The following is a 15894-nucleotide window of genomic DNA, read 5'->3' on the forward strand; positions in this document are numbered from 1 at the left end:
GGGTAGCTGATGGCTCACACTGGGGCCTGCCCTCCAGCAGCTCCCCTTCTTAGGAGGAAGATAAGCCAGAAATAGCTATCACGAGGCTTGAAAGTGATCGGAGGACACAGGGCCAACGAGGGCGGCAAGGGGCAGACACACACTTGTTGAGCACATGGACTGTACTGGGGTACTGGGCACCTGCATAGAGAAGAACAGCTACGTTTTCTTGGCTCCATTTTATAGAAGAGAATTCCTCCCGTAGAACCCCATGATTTCCCTGTGGTGGCACTGGCATGTGCCCATTTCGTAACTGTTCATGTTTCCTGCTAGACTGTAATATCCTTCAGGGCGGGGACCTATCCTGTTCATCCCCAGAGGCTCGCGGCGCGCCTTTCCCCTAGTAGTTACCAAGTGAACGGGGATGAACCAGATGTTTGCTGAAGGCAGTAGCACTTGGCCTGAGCTTTAAGGGAAGGTGAGGCGCAGACCTGTGGACGCAGGAGGGAGGAGGCACCTTAGGCGGAGGGAACTCCTTTCTTCTTCAACTTCTTGAGTAATACTGGCAAGACATTTTAACTGGCCCAGCGTCAGGAGGATGCTTTTGCGGTCAGCCCAGGTTTTACCACCAGGCTGCCAGTTGGGCTGTGTGGACAGACTGCCCTTCCTCACAGTTGGTGCCAGGCACAGTGTGGGCAGCCCAGTGCCCAGAGAGCACAAAGAATTTGCCCTATTGTCTCGAGACGCCAAAGACAAACAGGTGGGACAGGAATTGTGGCCTAAGCCTTTGACCACCCCACAGGGAAGCCTTGAGGAAGTGGTCCTTGTGTTGGTGGCACTCATGGCCAGCAGAGGGACCCGAGGTAGAAGGCTGTTGGGAGTCCCCTGCCGTGAGACCTGTTCTGTGCCAAGGCACAGGATATGCCAGCTGGGTTCAGAGAAGGACCATCTAACTCAGCCTGGGGCTTCCAGGAGAGCTTTCTAGCGGAAGTAATATGTATCTCAAGTCTGTAGGATGAGTAGGAATTATTGGTAAGCTAGGCTGGAAAAAGCATCCCAGGCCGAGGGAATAGCAAGAACTAGAGCAGAGGGGCATTGAGAAGAGGGAGAGTGGTTCACGAACAAGGTAGGCAAGGTGCAGAATGTGAAGGGCCACGTGCCTGCCAAGAGCAGGGACTGGATCCTAGTCTTCGGTGCTGTGGGGCTCCAGGTGCTGCTCCAAGTGTTTGTACATATGAAGGATCTCCTGAAGAGGGGTCTGAGAATTTTGCATTTTAATAAACACCTTACCTGATTCTTATGCTGCACACAGTTTTGAGAACCATGGGCACAAAGTGAGAAGAGAAGAAATTCCAAATGGTTCGCATTGGGGAGCACCAAGATTTAAAGTGGTTTTACAATCTGTTTTGGAGCAAAGTCCCCTTGAGAACACAGTAAAAGCCTCCTTCAGAAAGTTTGCGCACTCACTTTTGCAAATAATTTCAGGGAATTCTTAGACTCGTTAAGCCTTTCTGTGGCCCACGTTAACACCCCTCCTGTAAGTGGCGAGTAGAAAACCTCGAACGGAGAAGCCTTCAAGGAGCCGCCAGAGAGAAATGGGGGCCGGGGAATAGACAGAGGCAGAGGCAGGAGAGATTTTCAAAAGTATGGACATTGTCGCAGCATCTGTTCAGTAAGAGGGTTGAGAGGTCTGAGAACTGCAGAGCAGCTGCCTGCACTGGGAAGCGCGCACCAGCAACTTTGTGCAGAGCTGTTTAAGTGTACATCAGGGACAGAAGCCAGGTTCCAAAGGGGCCTGGAGCATGAGCAAGTGGCAAGGAGATGGGGGAAGCAGGCAGACAGGAGCCTGATGGAAGAGAAGGGAGAGCCAAAGGGAGCAGCCAGGGGTAGGCAGCGGGCACCCACTCACACTGACTGACATCAAACTCACGTTCATGGGTGTTTATCAGGTGCTTAACCCTGTGATGGCTATTGAGTGAAAGATAAAGAAGGCACTCCCAGGAGGGTGACTGCTCACCCTGGTCTACCTGGGACTGTCCAGGTTTTCGTACCAAATAACCTGCCTCCCAGGAAACTGCTCAGTCCCAGGCGAACCCGGTCCCCAGTCCTGCCAGGGAGACAGAGTCGGACAGTGTGATGAGCTGTTCTGTCTGCAGGGGGTGACTATGTCAGGGCACTGGGCTGAGCAGAGGGCTTTGCCAGAGCTGGGGGACAGGGAGGTACATCTGAGGACAGGGCATGTGGCTCCTTGGCCAGAGGGGTTGGGGAGGGCAGCCCGCCCTTACCCAGAGCAGCCTTCCGTCTCCCCAGGCCTGGGCAGGCAGGCGGGCGAGGCTGAGGGGCTCCTGCAGGCCCACCTCAGAGTTGTAGCTTCCCGACTCTCCAGTCCCAGGCGTTGTGAGACAGAGAACAGTGTTGGTAATCTGTAACAGATGCTTTTACTTGGCAGCTACTCGCTCTCGGAGAATAAATGGAGTAGGATTGTAAATGGAATGTTCCCACGGGCTCACAGTCATAAACGCGTTTACTCAGAGTCGTGTATTCAACAAACAGTTATTAGTCTACAACATACAAGGGACTGGGGTTACAAAGGGGAAAACAGCAGGGTCCCACTTCGAGGAGCTTGCGGTCTAGTGGGGAAGGGGATGCAGACGCAGATACTGAGGAGCAGGACCAACTGTAAAGTGCTGTGATAAGCCGCAGGGACAGCACAGTGCTGCGGGAGCCGCCTCTGGCCAGAGGGGTCTCAGTGCTGTACTGTTCCCAGCCCATCCCCAGACCTAGTTCTCCAGCAAGCGTCTGTGGTTAGCCCTGTTCCTCTCTGTTCCCTTTTTGGCTTTACATCCTTTGTCCTTACTTGAATTTACACACTGTCCTTTAAGTGTTTGTTGAAGAAGCCTTGAAAGATACTTGGAGGGTGGAAGGAGGTTCCCAGTTGACTGCCCTGGAGAGCACGTGGCTGGGATGGAGGGTGTGAGCCTGGGAGAAGTTCAGAAACTCCTTCCCAGTCATGTTGGTCGGGTCCCACAGCTGGGGGGGCAGAGATCCTGCACTTTTCCAGAAGCACTGATAGGGCAAGAGCGTAAGGCGGATCTTCGGCCGCCTGCAGGACAGGCTGTGCCACAAGCTAGTTTTCTCTCCAAACGCATGAGTGGTTTTTTTATGTCAGCTCAAGGAAGATCCCTGGTTGCATACAGAAAGTTCGGGGTGAGGCTTGCTCATTTTCTTTTTAAGTGAGGGATATCAACAGATCTTCAGTAGCAGTCTCTGATGTGTGGTCTAAAGGGGTTAAATGCTGGGGCGCCTGGGTGGCTCAGTCGTTAAGCGTCTGCCTTCGGCTCAGGTCATGATCCCAGGGTCCTGGGATCGAGCCCCATATCGGGCTCCCCGCTCTGCGGGAAGCCTGCTTCTCCCTCTCCCACTCCCCCTGCTTGTGTTCCCTCTCTGGCTGTCTTTCTGTCAAATAAATAAAAAAATAAAAAACCTAAAAATAAAAATAAAATAAAAAAAATAAAGGGGTTAAATGCTGAACCAGTGACAAGACCTTGCTTGGGGCTGGGCTCAGAAAGTACTGGGGAGCCTGGGTGGCTCAGTCGGTGAAGCGTCTGCCTTCAGCTCAGGTCATGATCCTGGGGTCCCAGGATCAAGCCCCTCAAGCTCCCTGCTCAGCAGGGAGCCTGCTTCTCTCTCTGCCCCTCCCCCTGCTCTGCTCTCTCTTGCTATCTCTCAAATAAATAAATAAAATCTTAAAAAGAAAAAGTACTCACTGCTGTCTGATGGACCCCCGAGGTCAGATTAGCCTTGAACGGTTGGGGAAACCAAGGCCCAGAGTCACACAGTCTTTCTCCTCTAAGCTCCTGACAAAAGGGTTCTTCAAAGCTTCGTGAATGTCTCACCTGCCTCTAGGAGGGAAATGACAGGCTTCAATATTTTACAAATTCCTGTGCCCACAAATACCTGTACAAAAGCCCAGATGACAATGGGATTGGATGACTTTGTTCCAAGAGAACCTTCTTCTGGGAGAGAGACTCTGGTGGTTCCTACTGCTCAGAGCAGCCTGTTAGGTCCCTAGGGGGGAAGGTCCACCAGCCGGTGATGCGGTACCATATAGAACAAACCAAACACTGTATTTTGACTGATTTCCTCCACCAATCAGCTGGTTGTTTTGATCACATAAAGACAGCCTGTCAGAGATGAAGCCCTCCTCAGAACTGACCTCAGCTTTCCCCCCAGCTTCATGCACTTTGGGGCTCCTCAGAGCCGGGGAGGGTGGGGAGCTCTTGAGGCCATGTGGGCACAGGTGCAGATTATATGCGGCCTGCTGAGGGGAAGGAGGAACTGTCTGTTTTCAGTTAGTAAAGGGAATTTTATATATACGTTTTTTGTAAATAGTTCAGTCAGTAATACTTTTAAAAAAGAAAACATTTGTCTGACTGCCCTCAAATGATAACTGATGTAGACAAATGAAGTGTCTGATGGCTGTGGATAGTACAGAGTTTTCACATCCAGGGAAGACGCAGAGAAGACCGTTGTCTGGATGGAGCTCAGAGACAGTGTCTGGGCTGGGCGGCAATCAAGATTTTATTAAAACAAAAATCCCAAAGGGATATAAGCAAGATGAATCTTAAGTAGAAGAAATGGGTATTTTCTTGCATTTAGGTTTTGTTAGTGGAGATAAAATAAGCTGAGACCAGCAAGCGCTATTCAAATGGGGAAGAAAGAATAGGGTTTTTTGGTTTAACTCCAAGTTCAATTTGAACCTGAAGTATTAACAACAAGGAGCCGTGGCTATAATTACAACAAGAAAATTCATTCTTGGCGTTCCAGCACCTACTAGGGGCAAGCACAGTAGTGGGTACCTTCCACTGTCCCCCACGCCACCCCAAGAGATGAGTGGTGACCCCAGGCACACGCCAGCCCCCAGGAGCTGCGGTTCCTGGCAGAGCACGCTGGCTGTGCGCCTCCCCCACCGAGAATCCCACATCCCCGTCCTCAGCTTGCCTGCGGTTGCAGCTCTTCGTCTGAAGCACACGCAGTGTTTTCTTCAGAAGGCCCCTCCAGGTTCACTGAAGTGTGTGATGAGTTGTCTCATTTTCGGGGTAGTTGTGAGCTGTTTGAGGGCAGGAACTGTCATATTCGTCTCTGCATCACTAAATGTTTTTGACTCACTGGCATCTGTGCTTGTCAGACTAAGATGAAAATATCCTACCCAGGGGCACCTGGGTGGCTCAGTCGTTAAGTGTCTGCCTTTGGCTCAGGTGATGATCTCGGGGTCCGGGATCGAGCCCCGCATCGGGCTCCCTGCTCGGCGGGAGGCCTGCTTCTCCCTCTCCCTCTGCCTGCCGCTCCCCCTGCTTGTGCTCTCCCTCTCTCTCTTGTCAAATAAATAAATAAAATCTTTAAAAAAAGAAAGAAAAAAAAAGGGCGCCTGGGTGGCTCAGTTGGTTAAGCGACTGCCTTCAGCTCAGGTCATGATCCTGGAGTCCCTGGATCGAGTCCCGCATCGGGCTCCCTGCTCGGCAGGGAGTCTGCTTCTCCCTCTGACCCTCCCCCCCTCATGTGCTTGCTCTCTCTCATTCTCTCTCTCTCAAATAAATAAATAAAATCTTAAAAAAAAAAAAAAGAAAGAAAAAAAAATATCCTACCGAGTTGTGGGACCCAGACACTAAGGGAACACGTGTCAAAGCGGGACTCACTGGAGGAGAGTGACTGGCATGACAAGGGTGCTTGCAGCTTTGTCCTGTGGATAACAGGTGGGAGGACGAAGGTGTCCCTTCAGCTGTCCAGTGAGCTGTCATGGCCTATCCAAAACACCTTTGTAACTGGAGGACAGTGAGTGCAGTGTCGCTCAGAACAAGGCGGGACGGCCTCACAGCTAAAACCACGTCACAACAAAATGGTCTGCCTTGGAGAGCAGTTTCTGTTGAAGGCTTAGTCTGCCTGCATGTAGGGCTGCTTTAGAAGGCATGCCACATGGGACGCGACAGTGTCCTCTCTAGGCCCTGAGATTCTGCAGTGAGCGTTGATTAAGCATCTACTACGTGCCAGGCTCTGGGCCCGCAAAGAACGAGACAGGCATGCCCCACCTGCCCTCTAGCAGGGCATGTCACTTTGAGTGTTCCAAGAGGCAGACACCAAGACCCTTCAGATGATTAGGGTGCAAGAGATTTATGGGGAATCGTCAGTGAAGGACAGAGGGAGCAGGCAGGGGGAGCCTCAGGCCATGAGGCAGGTCTGCCGTGTGTGAAAGAAGGAAGGGCGCAAGGGCTGAGCGAGAGGCATCTCAGGCTGATGTGGGGCCCCGAGTGAAGGTTTCCCCTGTGGAAGAGCCACATGTCAGGCAGGAATGAGCTGGCTCCATCAGCCCTGCTATGTTAGTCATTGGTAGAGAGTGGCCCAGAGAAGCATGGCCTCTTATGCATGCCTCGGGGAGGTTGGAGGGAGGGGAGACGGCAGCTGGGACGTTGGTCAGCTCTGCTCCCAGAACAGGTTCTCTCTTTTTTTTAAGATTTTATTTATTTATTTGACAGAGACACAGCGAGAGAGGGAACACAAGCAGGGGGAGTGGGAGAGGGAGAAGCAGGCCTCCCGCTGAGCAGGAAGCTGTATGCGGGGCTCAATCCCAGGACCCGGGATCATGACCCGAACCGAAGGCAGACGCTTAATGACTGAGCCACCCAGGCGCCCCACACAACAGGTTCTCTTGAAGGAGATCTGAAGGGCACACTTCAGTGGCTGCCACACAGGGATTCTAGAAAGCGTTGCCCATCACACCATATCTTCCCAGTTTGCTTCCCCAGAATCCTCTCAAGGGATTCCATGGTCACATGCCAACAGGTGGTAGAGCTGGGATTTCAGCTCAGATCCCTCTGACTTATGAAGTCCATGTTTTGCTGCGTATCTCGGGATCTCTCCTAGCTCCTGAGAGCATCAGGAACACACACCTGCTTGCCTGTTCATGGTTAGCCACGGAGTGTGTGAGCAGCCGTAAGTGACACAATTTAGCCCATAACTTGACCTGTGCTCAGTTCACATTGGGATGGAACCATGATTTGAGCCAAGGTCTGTCTGCTTCTGTGGACAGTCTCCTCTCACTTCTGCTAGACTTCATGAGAACAGGGCCCCAAAGACATAGCCAGAGGAGGAGAACTCCTCCTAAGTATAGTCTTCTGAGAAATACATGGTTTCAGGCTCCCAAACTCAGAGAAGTCAAAGCATAGCCACATTTTTGTTTTTTCTTTTTTCTCCCTCCTTCTGGGAAGACCCACGCCTATTTTGATCATCACTGATTTCCCCTTAAATATTTGTTGAATGAGTGATGAATTATGGGGTGGGGGGAAAGTAGCACAGTTGTACAACCAAAACCTTACAATTCACTCCCGATACATCTGCCCACCACAGAGCCCTTACACGGCATGTCGGCTGCCATCAAGCACATGCGAGACTCCCGAACCCCAGAGCACAGCTGGGGGGCCAGCAGGAAATTGGAGACCCAGCACTGGCACATTAAGTCAGTGGCTGGACAGCCGTGAAATGTGTGTAGAGGTTCCTGTAAAGCCAAGTGGAGGAAGATACGTGGAAAGGCTTGTATATGCACCGGACACAAAATTGCTGTTAAGATTATAAGTCTATACACCAGATGGCCCACTGTCCGAGTCACATGGCAGCTGGGTCATGAGGAAGCTCAGGCCTTTGGAACGCTTAGGAACTGACTGTGTAGGCCACGTTGAGGTTTCCAAGTCACTGAGGGCTCATCCCATAGAAACCACTATTTTGTCACCCAACCATTGGGGGTGGGGAGAAGGATCGTTCTCAAATATTTTGTTTTCCTGTCTTCTTAAATATGGTAAAGTGGACATAACGTGATTTTTTCTCAACTACTGAGTCTCATCATTATGATTATCTGTTACTATACACACCTTTGCTTCTATATTAATTGGCCTCAATTTGTTGGGCTTTAAATATTGTTTCTGATTCTTAAATTGTATTAGTATGACCTCCCTTTCTGATAACCACCACTCCTCACTGTTGTGGGCATGCCTGCCTATAACAAGCATGCCTTACCTTTTCAATTTGGGCATTCTCATATGCTAGAGACTAAGAAACTACATGTTCAAGAATATTTGGCTCATGTGCGAATGAAGAGGCCATTGGGCTCTGAGAGACTCCCTCTGAACACCCTGATCATGACCATTTTGTCTCTCCAGGGGCTTCTAGTGTTTCTTCCCTGGTTTTCTGTCATGCTCTGAACAGATGAAGTTGTTTGCGAAGTGTCTTCAGCGAAGTTTGGTGCAGCTGTCTATTTAGTTTTATATATATCGCTGTGTTCTGTGGAAGGTCATCTAATCATTTTGTTGTCTACATAGCTTGTAGGATACTATCCTGACATAATATCATAAATAGAACATTTTGTTGGATGTTGTGAAGAATATTATCTATATCATGTGCTTTAGAGTCGACAGAACTGGTTGGAAATCCCAAATTTAATCCCTGAATACCTTGTGAATTCGTATAAATCTTCCCAAGTCTCTGAGCCACTCTTTTCTCGTCTACAAAATGGGGGCAGTGAATGGCTGTGTCCTGAGTCATGACACTTAGGTGCTTTAATGCAGTATCTTACCTAACGCAGGGCCTGGAAGCACTTTCTCCCTGAGAGGAAAGCTGTTAAGTCTTTTCTAAGCTATGGAAGATGTTGGCACAGAACCTCCTCTCTGCTCCCCGTGGTCTTTGGAGAATGAAATTCATCTCCTCAGAGACCAGCCCTTCCAGAGATAGTTGGACGCTCTCTCTATCAAGGAGCAGTTGGCCTCTCTTTCAGAAGAGGGAAAGCCCACGTCCATCCCTTACAGCTGAGGCTGACGCTTAGCTTTTCTCTTGGTCTGCAGTGAACAGAGTATCTGCCAAGCCCGGGCTTCCGTGATGGTCTACGATGACACCAGTAAGAAATGGGTACCAATCAAACCTGGCCAGCAGGGATTCAGCCGGATCAACATTTACCACAACACTGCCAGCAACACCTTCAGAGTCGTCGGGGTCAAGCTTCAGGATCAGCAGGTGAGCCCTGGAACAACAGGCCAGACCCATGGGCCTACCCCCCCCCCCCCCACACACACACACGTACAGTGAAAAGAGGTTAGATAAAAATAAGGTCAGGATTTGGAGTCGGAAGATCTGGGTTCACATTCTGCCTGCGTGTTCTCATACTCCAAGGTAGGAGACCGTGAGCACGCTATCTTTTCTGAACTTCATTTTTCACATCGGTCTTATAGAGACAGTAATCCACACGCTGTGTGCCTCACTGTGTTATGATCATATTAGAATAAAATAATGGACGGGAAACAGCTGTGAAAACGATACTCCAGGGCTGTGTTAATGTCTCCTTCCGCCTGCACAACTGTAAGTGACATGCTGTGAAGACGTTTGGTTCCTCAGCCCCCAGGTCTTACTTTGGAAAGAATATCAAGATGATTTGGGGGCACCTGGATGGCTCAGTTGGTTGAGCGTCTGATTCTTGGTTTCTGCCCAGGTCGTGATCTCAGGGTCGTGGGATCAAGCCCCGAGTCAGGCTCCATGCTGGGTGTGGAGTCTGCTTGAGATTCTCTCTCCCTCTCCCGCTGCCCCTTCCACTCATGAGCTCTCTCTCGCTCTCTCTGAAATAAATAAATCTTTAAAAAAAAATTTATTTGAAGAATCTGGGATCATTTCTGTCCCTAAGGGTACCTCCTAGGCAAATCAGACAAGATTGTGATGTACCCAGTAAGTCTCTGTGCAAACACAAGTCCAGCTCTGTCAGAAGTAGCCGTGGACACATAACTAAGAGTAATCTGACGTGACACGGACTGAAACAGAGACTTGGAGGAAGGGATTGTGTAGCTTCACCACAGTGACTTTGGTTACTACTTCACGGTTCTGCCTCTAGCTCTCAGAGATCGACAAGGACATTTTTAGCAGTGAAATTAACAGTTCTGCGGTTTCAGCATTTATGAAAAACCCCTCCTGGCATCCTTTGTTGGTCAAGGCCTTGCTAAATTGAGCAGCAGGTTAGCTGCTAACTCTGTAAGAGTCAGCACATTAGCAATTAGAAAACAAAGAACAAAAACTTGGGACTCTATTTTTAGTATGTTGCCTGTTGAATGGGTTTCTGCTTTGGCCAAAACGGCCCTGTTAAGTTTCAGATTCTTGTAGCTGAAAGGGACAGCCCCGCTTCAGGACCCCTGGTGAAAGGTCCAACCTGGAACTCTTGGTACCTTCAGAGGTATCGCTTTCCCTTGTCAATGAGCCTTACTGGTAGGAAGGTTTCTCTAGAAACCTTCTGGAAGCTGCTTCCCTGTTCTTCCAATGCATTGGTTCTGTCTCTGCCTTTTAGAGGTATGCTGTGCTATATATTGCAGGATATATATGGTGACAGTTATGGTGACAACCAGAAGCATCCACTCGTTTCCCTAACACCCACGGACGCAGGCCGGCCGAGCAATACCTCCCTGCTACGTGCCTTTGACATAAGGTCCATGGCCTAGTGCAGCTCCTGGATCACAGTGGGTGTTCCCTGAGTGATTGCTTTTATTGGGACAAGTTTCCCCGCCCTTCGCACCTCATGGTTGCCCTCCAGGGCACACTAGGAAGCCGCACGGTGTACTGGAAATGCCACGGCACTGGAGAACCAGATTCCCTGCAACCAACATGCGCCGTGTTCTTAGGAGCCTCGGCACCTCACTGCCGCCCTCAGCAGAAGCCACACGCCAAAGCTCGGACTGGCGGCAGTCCTCAGGGGCCTCCTGGGTAAATTCGGAGGCTGTGTTGACTCTAGTTAACTAAGAGACTCCCAGAGTCTGACAGAGAAGTTACCAGCATAGCCTTCCACCTGGCATTACATGTTCAAGAGACAGGCTCCTAGAGTGTGGTTGAGACTCTTTTCCCCAAATGGATGAGGTGTACATACATACATAGTTACATACATATGTATATGTACATACATGCATGTGTATACATACATAGCAACATACAAGGGATTCTTAGTAAGCCAAGGTATTAGAGAAAGTGGCAGGAAGCCAGGTCCACAGTAGCTTCTGTGGACCTCGGGAGAAAAGATTGATTTTCACAGATCTATTTTCCAGTCTATATGGACTGCAAGGTCAAACATTTTATGATGTTTTAATGATGATTTGATGTTGACAAGGTTAGGTACTGTCCTGCCGGCCTGCACCCATGGGTGTTAGGTTTATAACCAACTCGGGATATCTTACACATTTAAGGTGCTTTATGGTTCGTGGAACACTCTTCATGTCTACTATTTCAGTCTCCCAGAAACCCCAGAGGATAACAGTATTAGCATTTATCACCCCCATTTTGCTAAATAGGTAGGTGTAAAAGCAGGTGGTCATTTGTGGAGGAAGGGACTAGTACATTGTAGTATCATTAGCTAAGGGCTAACCGAAATCTCACATTACAGGTGAAAAAATATCAAAAGATTTTTAGCTTAGAATGAGTTATGGCCACGAAAAACGTTAGTGAGTTTCCAGGCTGAATTAACGGTAGAGGTCCAGAAGAAGCGAGATTATAGTCCTGCTCTGCTGTGCACTGGTCAGACTACACCAAGAACGTTGGGACCGAACGCAAGTGCCACAAGCTGGACTCTGTAAGGGGAAGGGCGTCTGGTCTGGTGAGAGGTCTGCCAGCAGCGTCCCCTGTGGAACAGCTGAAGGGGGCACAAGAGATACTTCCTAGGAGAGAAGAAAACTGAAGAGGGCAGGGCCACCGTCCTCAAACCTCTGATGGGCTGTGTGGGGAGGAGAAGGCATGCTTTTCTTTGTACCCTTGAGACAGGGCTAGGAATACTATGTGGACACTATCAGGAGGAAGATAGGAGCTCCATGGGGCGCCTGGGTGGCTCATTTGTTAAGCGTCTGCCTTCGGCTCAGGTCATGATCCCGGAGTCCTGGGATCGAGTCCCACGTCGGGCTCTCTGCTCCACGGGAAGCCTGCTTCTCCCTCTCCCACTCCCCCTGCTTGTGTTCCTGCTCTCGCTATGTCTTTCTCTATCAAATAAATAAATAAATAAATAATCTTAAAAAAAAGGTAGGAGCTCCATGGCCGGAAGCACGTTCTTCCACGCGCACTGTTGGAGGGTGGACTGCGTTGCTTTGCAAGCCCACAAGCTAGCTCTAGGCCGCTTGGTAAGAATTTTGGGAAGGACATGCCTTCATTGAAGGGTAGAGATTTGAATGAGATGAGACCTCAGAAGCCTTCACCAACCAGTGGGTTCTAGGGGGTTTTTTGTTGTTTTTTTTTTAAGATTGATTGATTTATTTGAGAGAAAGAGTGAGAGAGCGAGCACAGGGTTAGGGGAAGAGGGAGGAGAAAGAATCTCAAGCAGACTCCCCTCTGAGTGTGGAGCCCAACACGGGGCTTGATCTCATGACCCTGAGACCATGATCTAAGCCAAAATCAAGTGTTGGATGCTCAACCAATTGAGGCACCCAGGCGCCCCAAGGGGTTTTAGATCTAGGTGAATGTGTTGGTCAGGAAGATTGTTTTCCACCATTAAGCTTCTTTTTTTTGTAGGGGGTTCTTGAGTACTTGTACTCAGAGGCCTCAGAGGCATGCTGGACAGTGTTTGGAGTTGCAGAGCCTTTCCTTGAAAGACAGGAAAGGCCCTCTCCTCAGTCCTACACCCCTCCCCCAAACATGGTACCTGTGGGCTCTTGAGCAAAAAAAGAAGGACCTTTTAAAATAAGTTTATCCTGGGGCGCCTGGGTGGCTCAGTCGGTTAAGCGTCTGCCTTCGGCTCAGGTCATGATCCCGGGGTCCTGGGATTGAGCCCCGCATCGGGCTCCCTGCTCAGCGGGAAGCCTGCTTCTCCCTCTCCCACTCCCCCTGCTTGTGTTCCCTCTCTCGCTGTGTCTCTCTCTGTCAAATAAATAAAATCTTTAAAAAATAAATAAAATAAAATAAGTTTATCCTGGGGTGCCTGGGTGGCTCAATCAGTTAAGCATCCAACTCTTGGTCTCGGCTCAGGTCATGATCTCAGGGTCGTGAGATCAAGCCCCATATCAGGCTCCAGGCTGAGGGTGGAGCCTGCTTGGGATTCTCTCTCTCTCCCTCTGGCCCTCCCCTCTCCCCTGCTCACAGACTCTCTCTCTCACACACTCTCACTCTAAAATAAAATAAAATACAATAAGTTTATCCTTCAGCAATTGTCCAGATCAGTCCTTCCAAAGCTTCAAGAATTATTTTTAAAATAAAGCTGATAAGGACACAGGCTGAACGTGGGAGAGTGGAAAAAGGCAAACCTTACAAACACCAGAAGGACAACCTACAAACCGGAAGGAGCTGGTGTGAGTATATTAATGTTAAATACAATAGGCTTTAAGACAAGAAGTATTACTAAAGGTAAAGAAGGACATTTTCAATGATGAAAGAGTCAATTGAAAAGGAAGACCTAACAATCCTAAATTTGTACACATCTAATATCTTCAGATATATAAAGCAAAATTGGACAGCTCTAAAGGCAGAAATAGACAAATCCAGAAGCAGAGTTGGAGGTTCTAATCACCCAAGGTTCATAACCTCCAAGAAACTGACTGAAGAAGTAGAAAGAAAGTAAAGAGATAAAAAATTGACCTAATTTACATTTATGGAAACTACAGCCAACAATGGTAGAATATAGAGTCTTCTCAAGTGTGCACCGAACATTTACTGAAATAGACAATCCGCAGCCGTCGTGACACACTGGAGTCTTCTTTAATCTTGCTTCAAGATCTCTTAGCCATTCTTGATATAATGTGGTTTCCAGACCTCGTTCCATTGAAAACATTTCCTTCCAGCTTGCTCTGGTTTTGTAATGTCCACTAAAAGTGCAGCACCAGAAACGGAAACGCTTGAACACAGAACTGCTGGGTCTTCCTGTGGCAGAAAGGAACGGTCTGCTGCCTCCCTCTGGTCTCTGCACCACCATGAGTGTGCTCTCCTCTTAAGAGCATTTTAACCCGAGGTCACTATGCTCCTTACCATGCATACATGCCACAAAACCTCCAGCCGTTTTCCTGAGGATCTGGAGCTAAACCTAGAGAACCACCCCAGGAACCTGGGTATAGATGCTGGCCAAAATTTCCTTGTGTCAAGATGTGAAACAATTGCACTTCTATAGCTGATTCAGCTCGCCTTCTCACTCGCATGCGCTCTCTCTCTCTCTCTCCACTATAGGATGACCCAAACCCACCTTTCACCTGGCCGAGACCTAGAAAAAAAGCTGTTCTGGATATTGGCCATATTTGCTGTCCTCTGGCCTTACCCAACAGTGCAGCCGAATGGAGAGTAGAAGAGAGTGGTAAAGCAGAGGTCACATCTTAGTGCCCAGCCCACTAGCAAGGTGGCTTGGCCACGTCCCTTTGCATCTCTGAATCTTTTCCTGAGCTCCCCTTCCTGACCGGGGCGGGGATATAGGAGACAGAGCTGTCTCCAGCTTCAGATCCCAGAACCCTGGAGCCTCAGAGCCAGAGGAGGTCTGAGCAGTCCTCCTAAACGTCTCCTAAAGCAGGTTCTTCCCACCACGTTGCCCCCAGGCTCTGGCAGACTCTGTAGGGAGCTCGCCATATCCCTAGCACTCACTGACAGCCTACCGTGTGCTCTCCCAGTGGGCCATGGGGGTGCCGTGCCACAGTCAGGGCGCACTATCCCCGCTTTCCAGGCCAGAAAACTGATGGCTCATAAGTCCTTGAGGTTGGTTCACGTGACTCCGAGTAGAATAACCACTCCAGGCCTCCCACTGCCTTCCCTGAGCCGTACTTACTACGTCTCACCTTGAAGAACTTGGAAGTCCTTCTCTGTCAGGTGTCTGAGAGAGTAGCTCCAAGCTCAGGCCGACCTGAAGCAGCTGCCGCGACTGCTTGGGAACCCCCGAAGCTCTGGGCTTGGCCCTGGTCTACTTTACCTTTCCCCGCTGGGCCTGGCTTTTTCCTTGCAGAAAGTTGAAGTTTGTTGATTGACTTATAATGCTGTGCATTTGTGTGGTGCATTAACTTTTCTGAGTTATCCTTTTAATTAGTAACCCATTTATTAATGCATCCTAAGTACTAGACACTGTGCACACGGCCATGGGAGGCACAGATAGGGCTAGAAGACTCCTGCCGTTAGGGTCTCCATGCCTAGAAATAAAGCATTGTTACCCCCATTTTATAATTGGAGAAACTGGGCCCCTAAGAAGTGCCGTGACCGCCTTGGGTGACATGGCTGGGAGGAGGGACCAGCCCCTGGACTCTGGGAACCTGACTCCCAGCTCAGGCCTCTCGTCTGGAGGGCGTGACTATGCCACATTGCTAGTGAGATGAAGTAGCTGGTTCTCAAACCCTCACCATTCTGTAGGTCATATTGAAAAGCTGCCTGGCCATGCTGTCACCTTCTCCTGACCCCACCCCACCTCCCTGTCCTCTGCTAGCCCCAGGGGACACAGTATCCCTGCCCTGGAGCCGCGCTCTCCAGCTCACTTACTTACCTCGTATTTATTTACACGTATTTCTGTCTCTTTTCCCCTCCAGGTTGTGATCAATTATTCAATCGTGAAAGGGCTGAAGTACAATCAGGCAACGCCGACCTTCCACCAGTGGCGAGATGCCCGCCAGGTCTACGGCTTGAACTTTGCAAGTAAGGAAGAGGCGACCACGTTCTCCAATGCCATGCTGTTTGCCCTGAACATCATGAATTCCCAAGAAGGAGGTAAGTGGGGCTTGGTCTCGGCAGAGACCCCTCTCCTTGACCTGCGCCCTCCCCCGGCTCCCTGGTGTCCCAGCCCCACAACCGCGTCAGGCTGATGTTCCGTGGGTTCTCAGAGAGGCCTGCTGCCTGACTCCAGCCTGAAGGGACATATTAACAGTTTGAAGGAAGAGAGAATGGTGTTCACATCTTCTTGCCGTTTGTGAG

At 49.7% G+C, this 15894-nt stretch overlaps 1 protein-coding gene across 4 annotated transcripts in view; it reads left to right on the forward strand.

The window, feature by feature from the left end:
- Positions 1–15894, forward strand: part of EVL (Enah/Vasp-like) — a 145450-nt gene that overhangs the window by 81173 nt on the left and 48383 nt on the right. For all 4 annotated transcript variants that reach the window (XM_032405919.1, XM_032405921.1, XM_032405917.1 and 1 more), the window contains exons 2-3: positions 8865–9033; positions 15513–15690. In XM_032405919.1, coding sequence (XP_032261810.1) covers positions 8865–9033; positions 15513–15690 — 347 coding nt within the window. The remainder of the gene's footprint in view (positions 1–8864; positions 9034–15512; positions 15691–15894) is intronic.

This window comes from Phoca vitulina, unplaced genomic scaffold, assembly GCF_004348235.1.
Source record: "Phoca vitulina isolate PV1807 unplaced genomic scaffold, GSC_HSeal_1.0 scaffold7, whole genome shotgun sequence".
Lineage (NCBI taxonomy): Eukaryota > Metazoa > Chordata > Mammalia > Carnivora > Phocidae > Phoca > Phoca vitulina.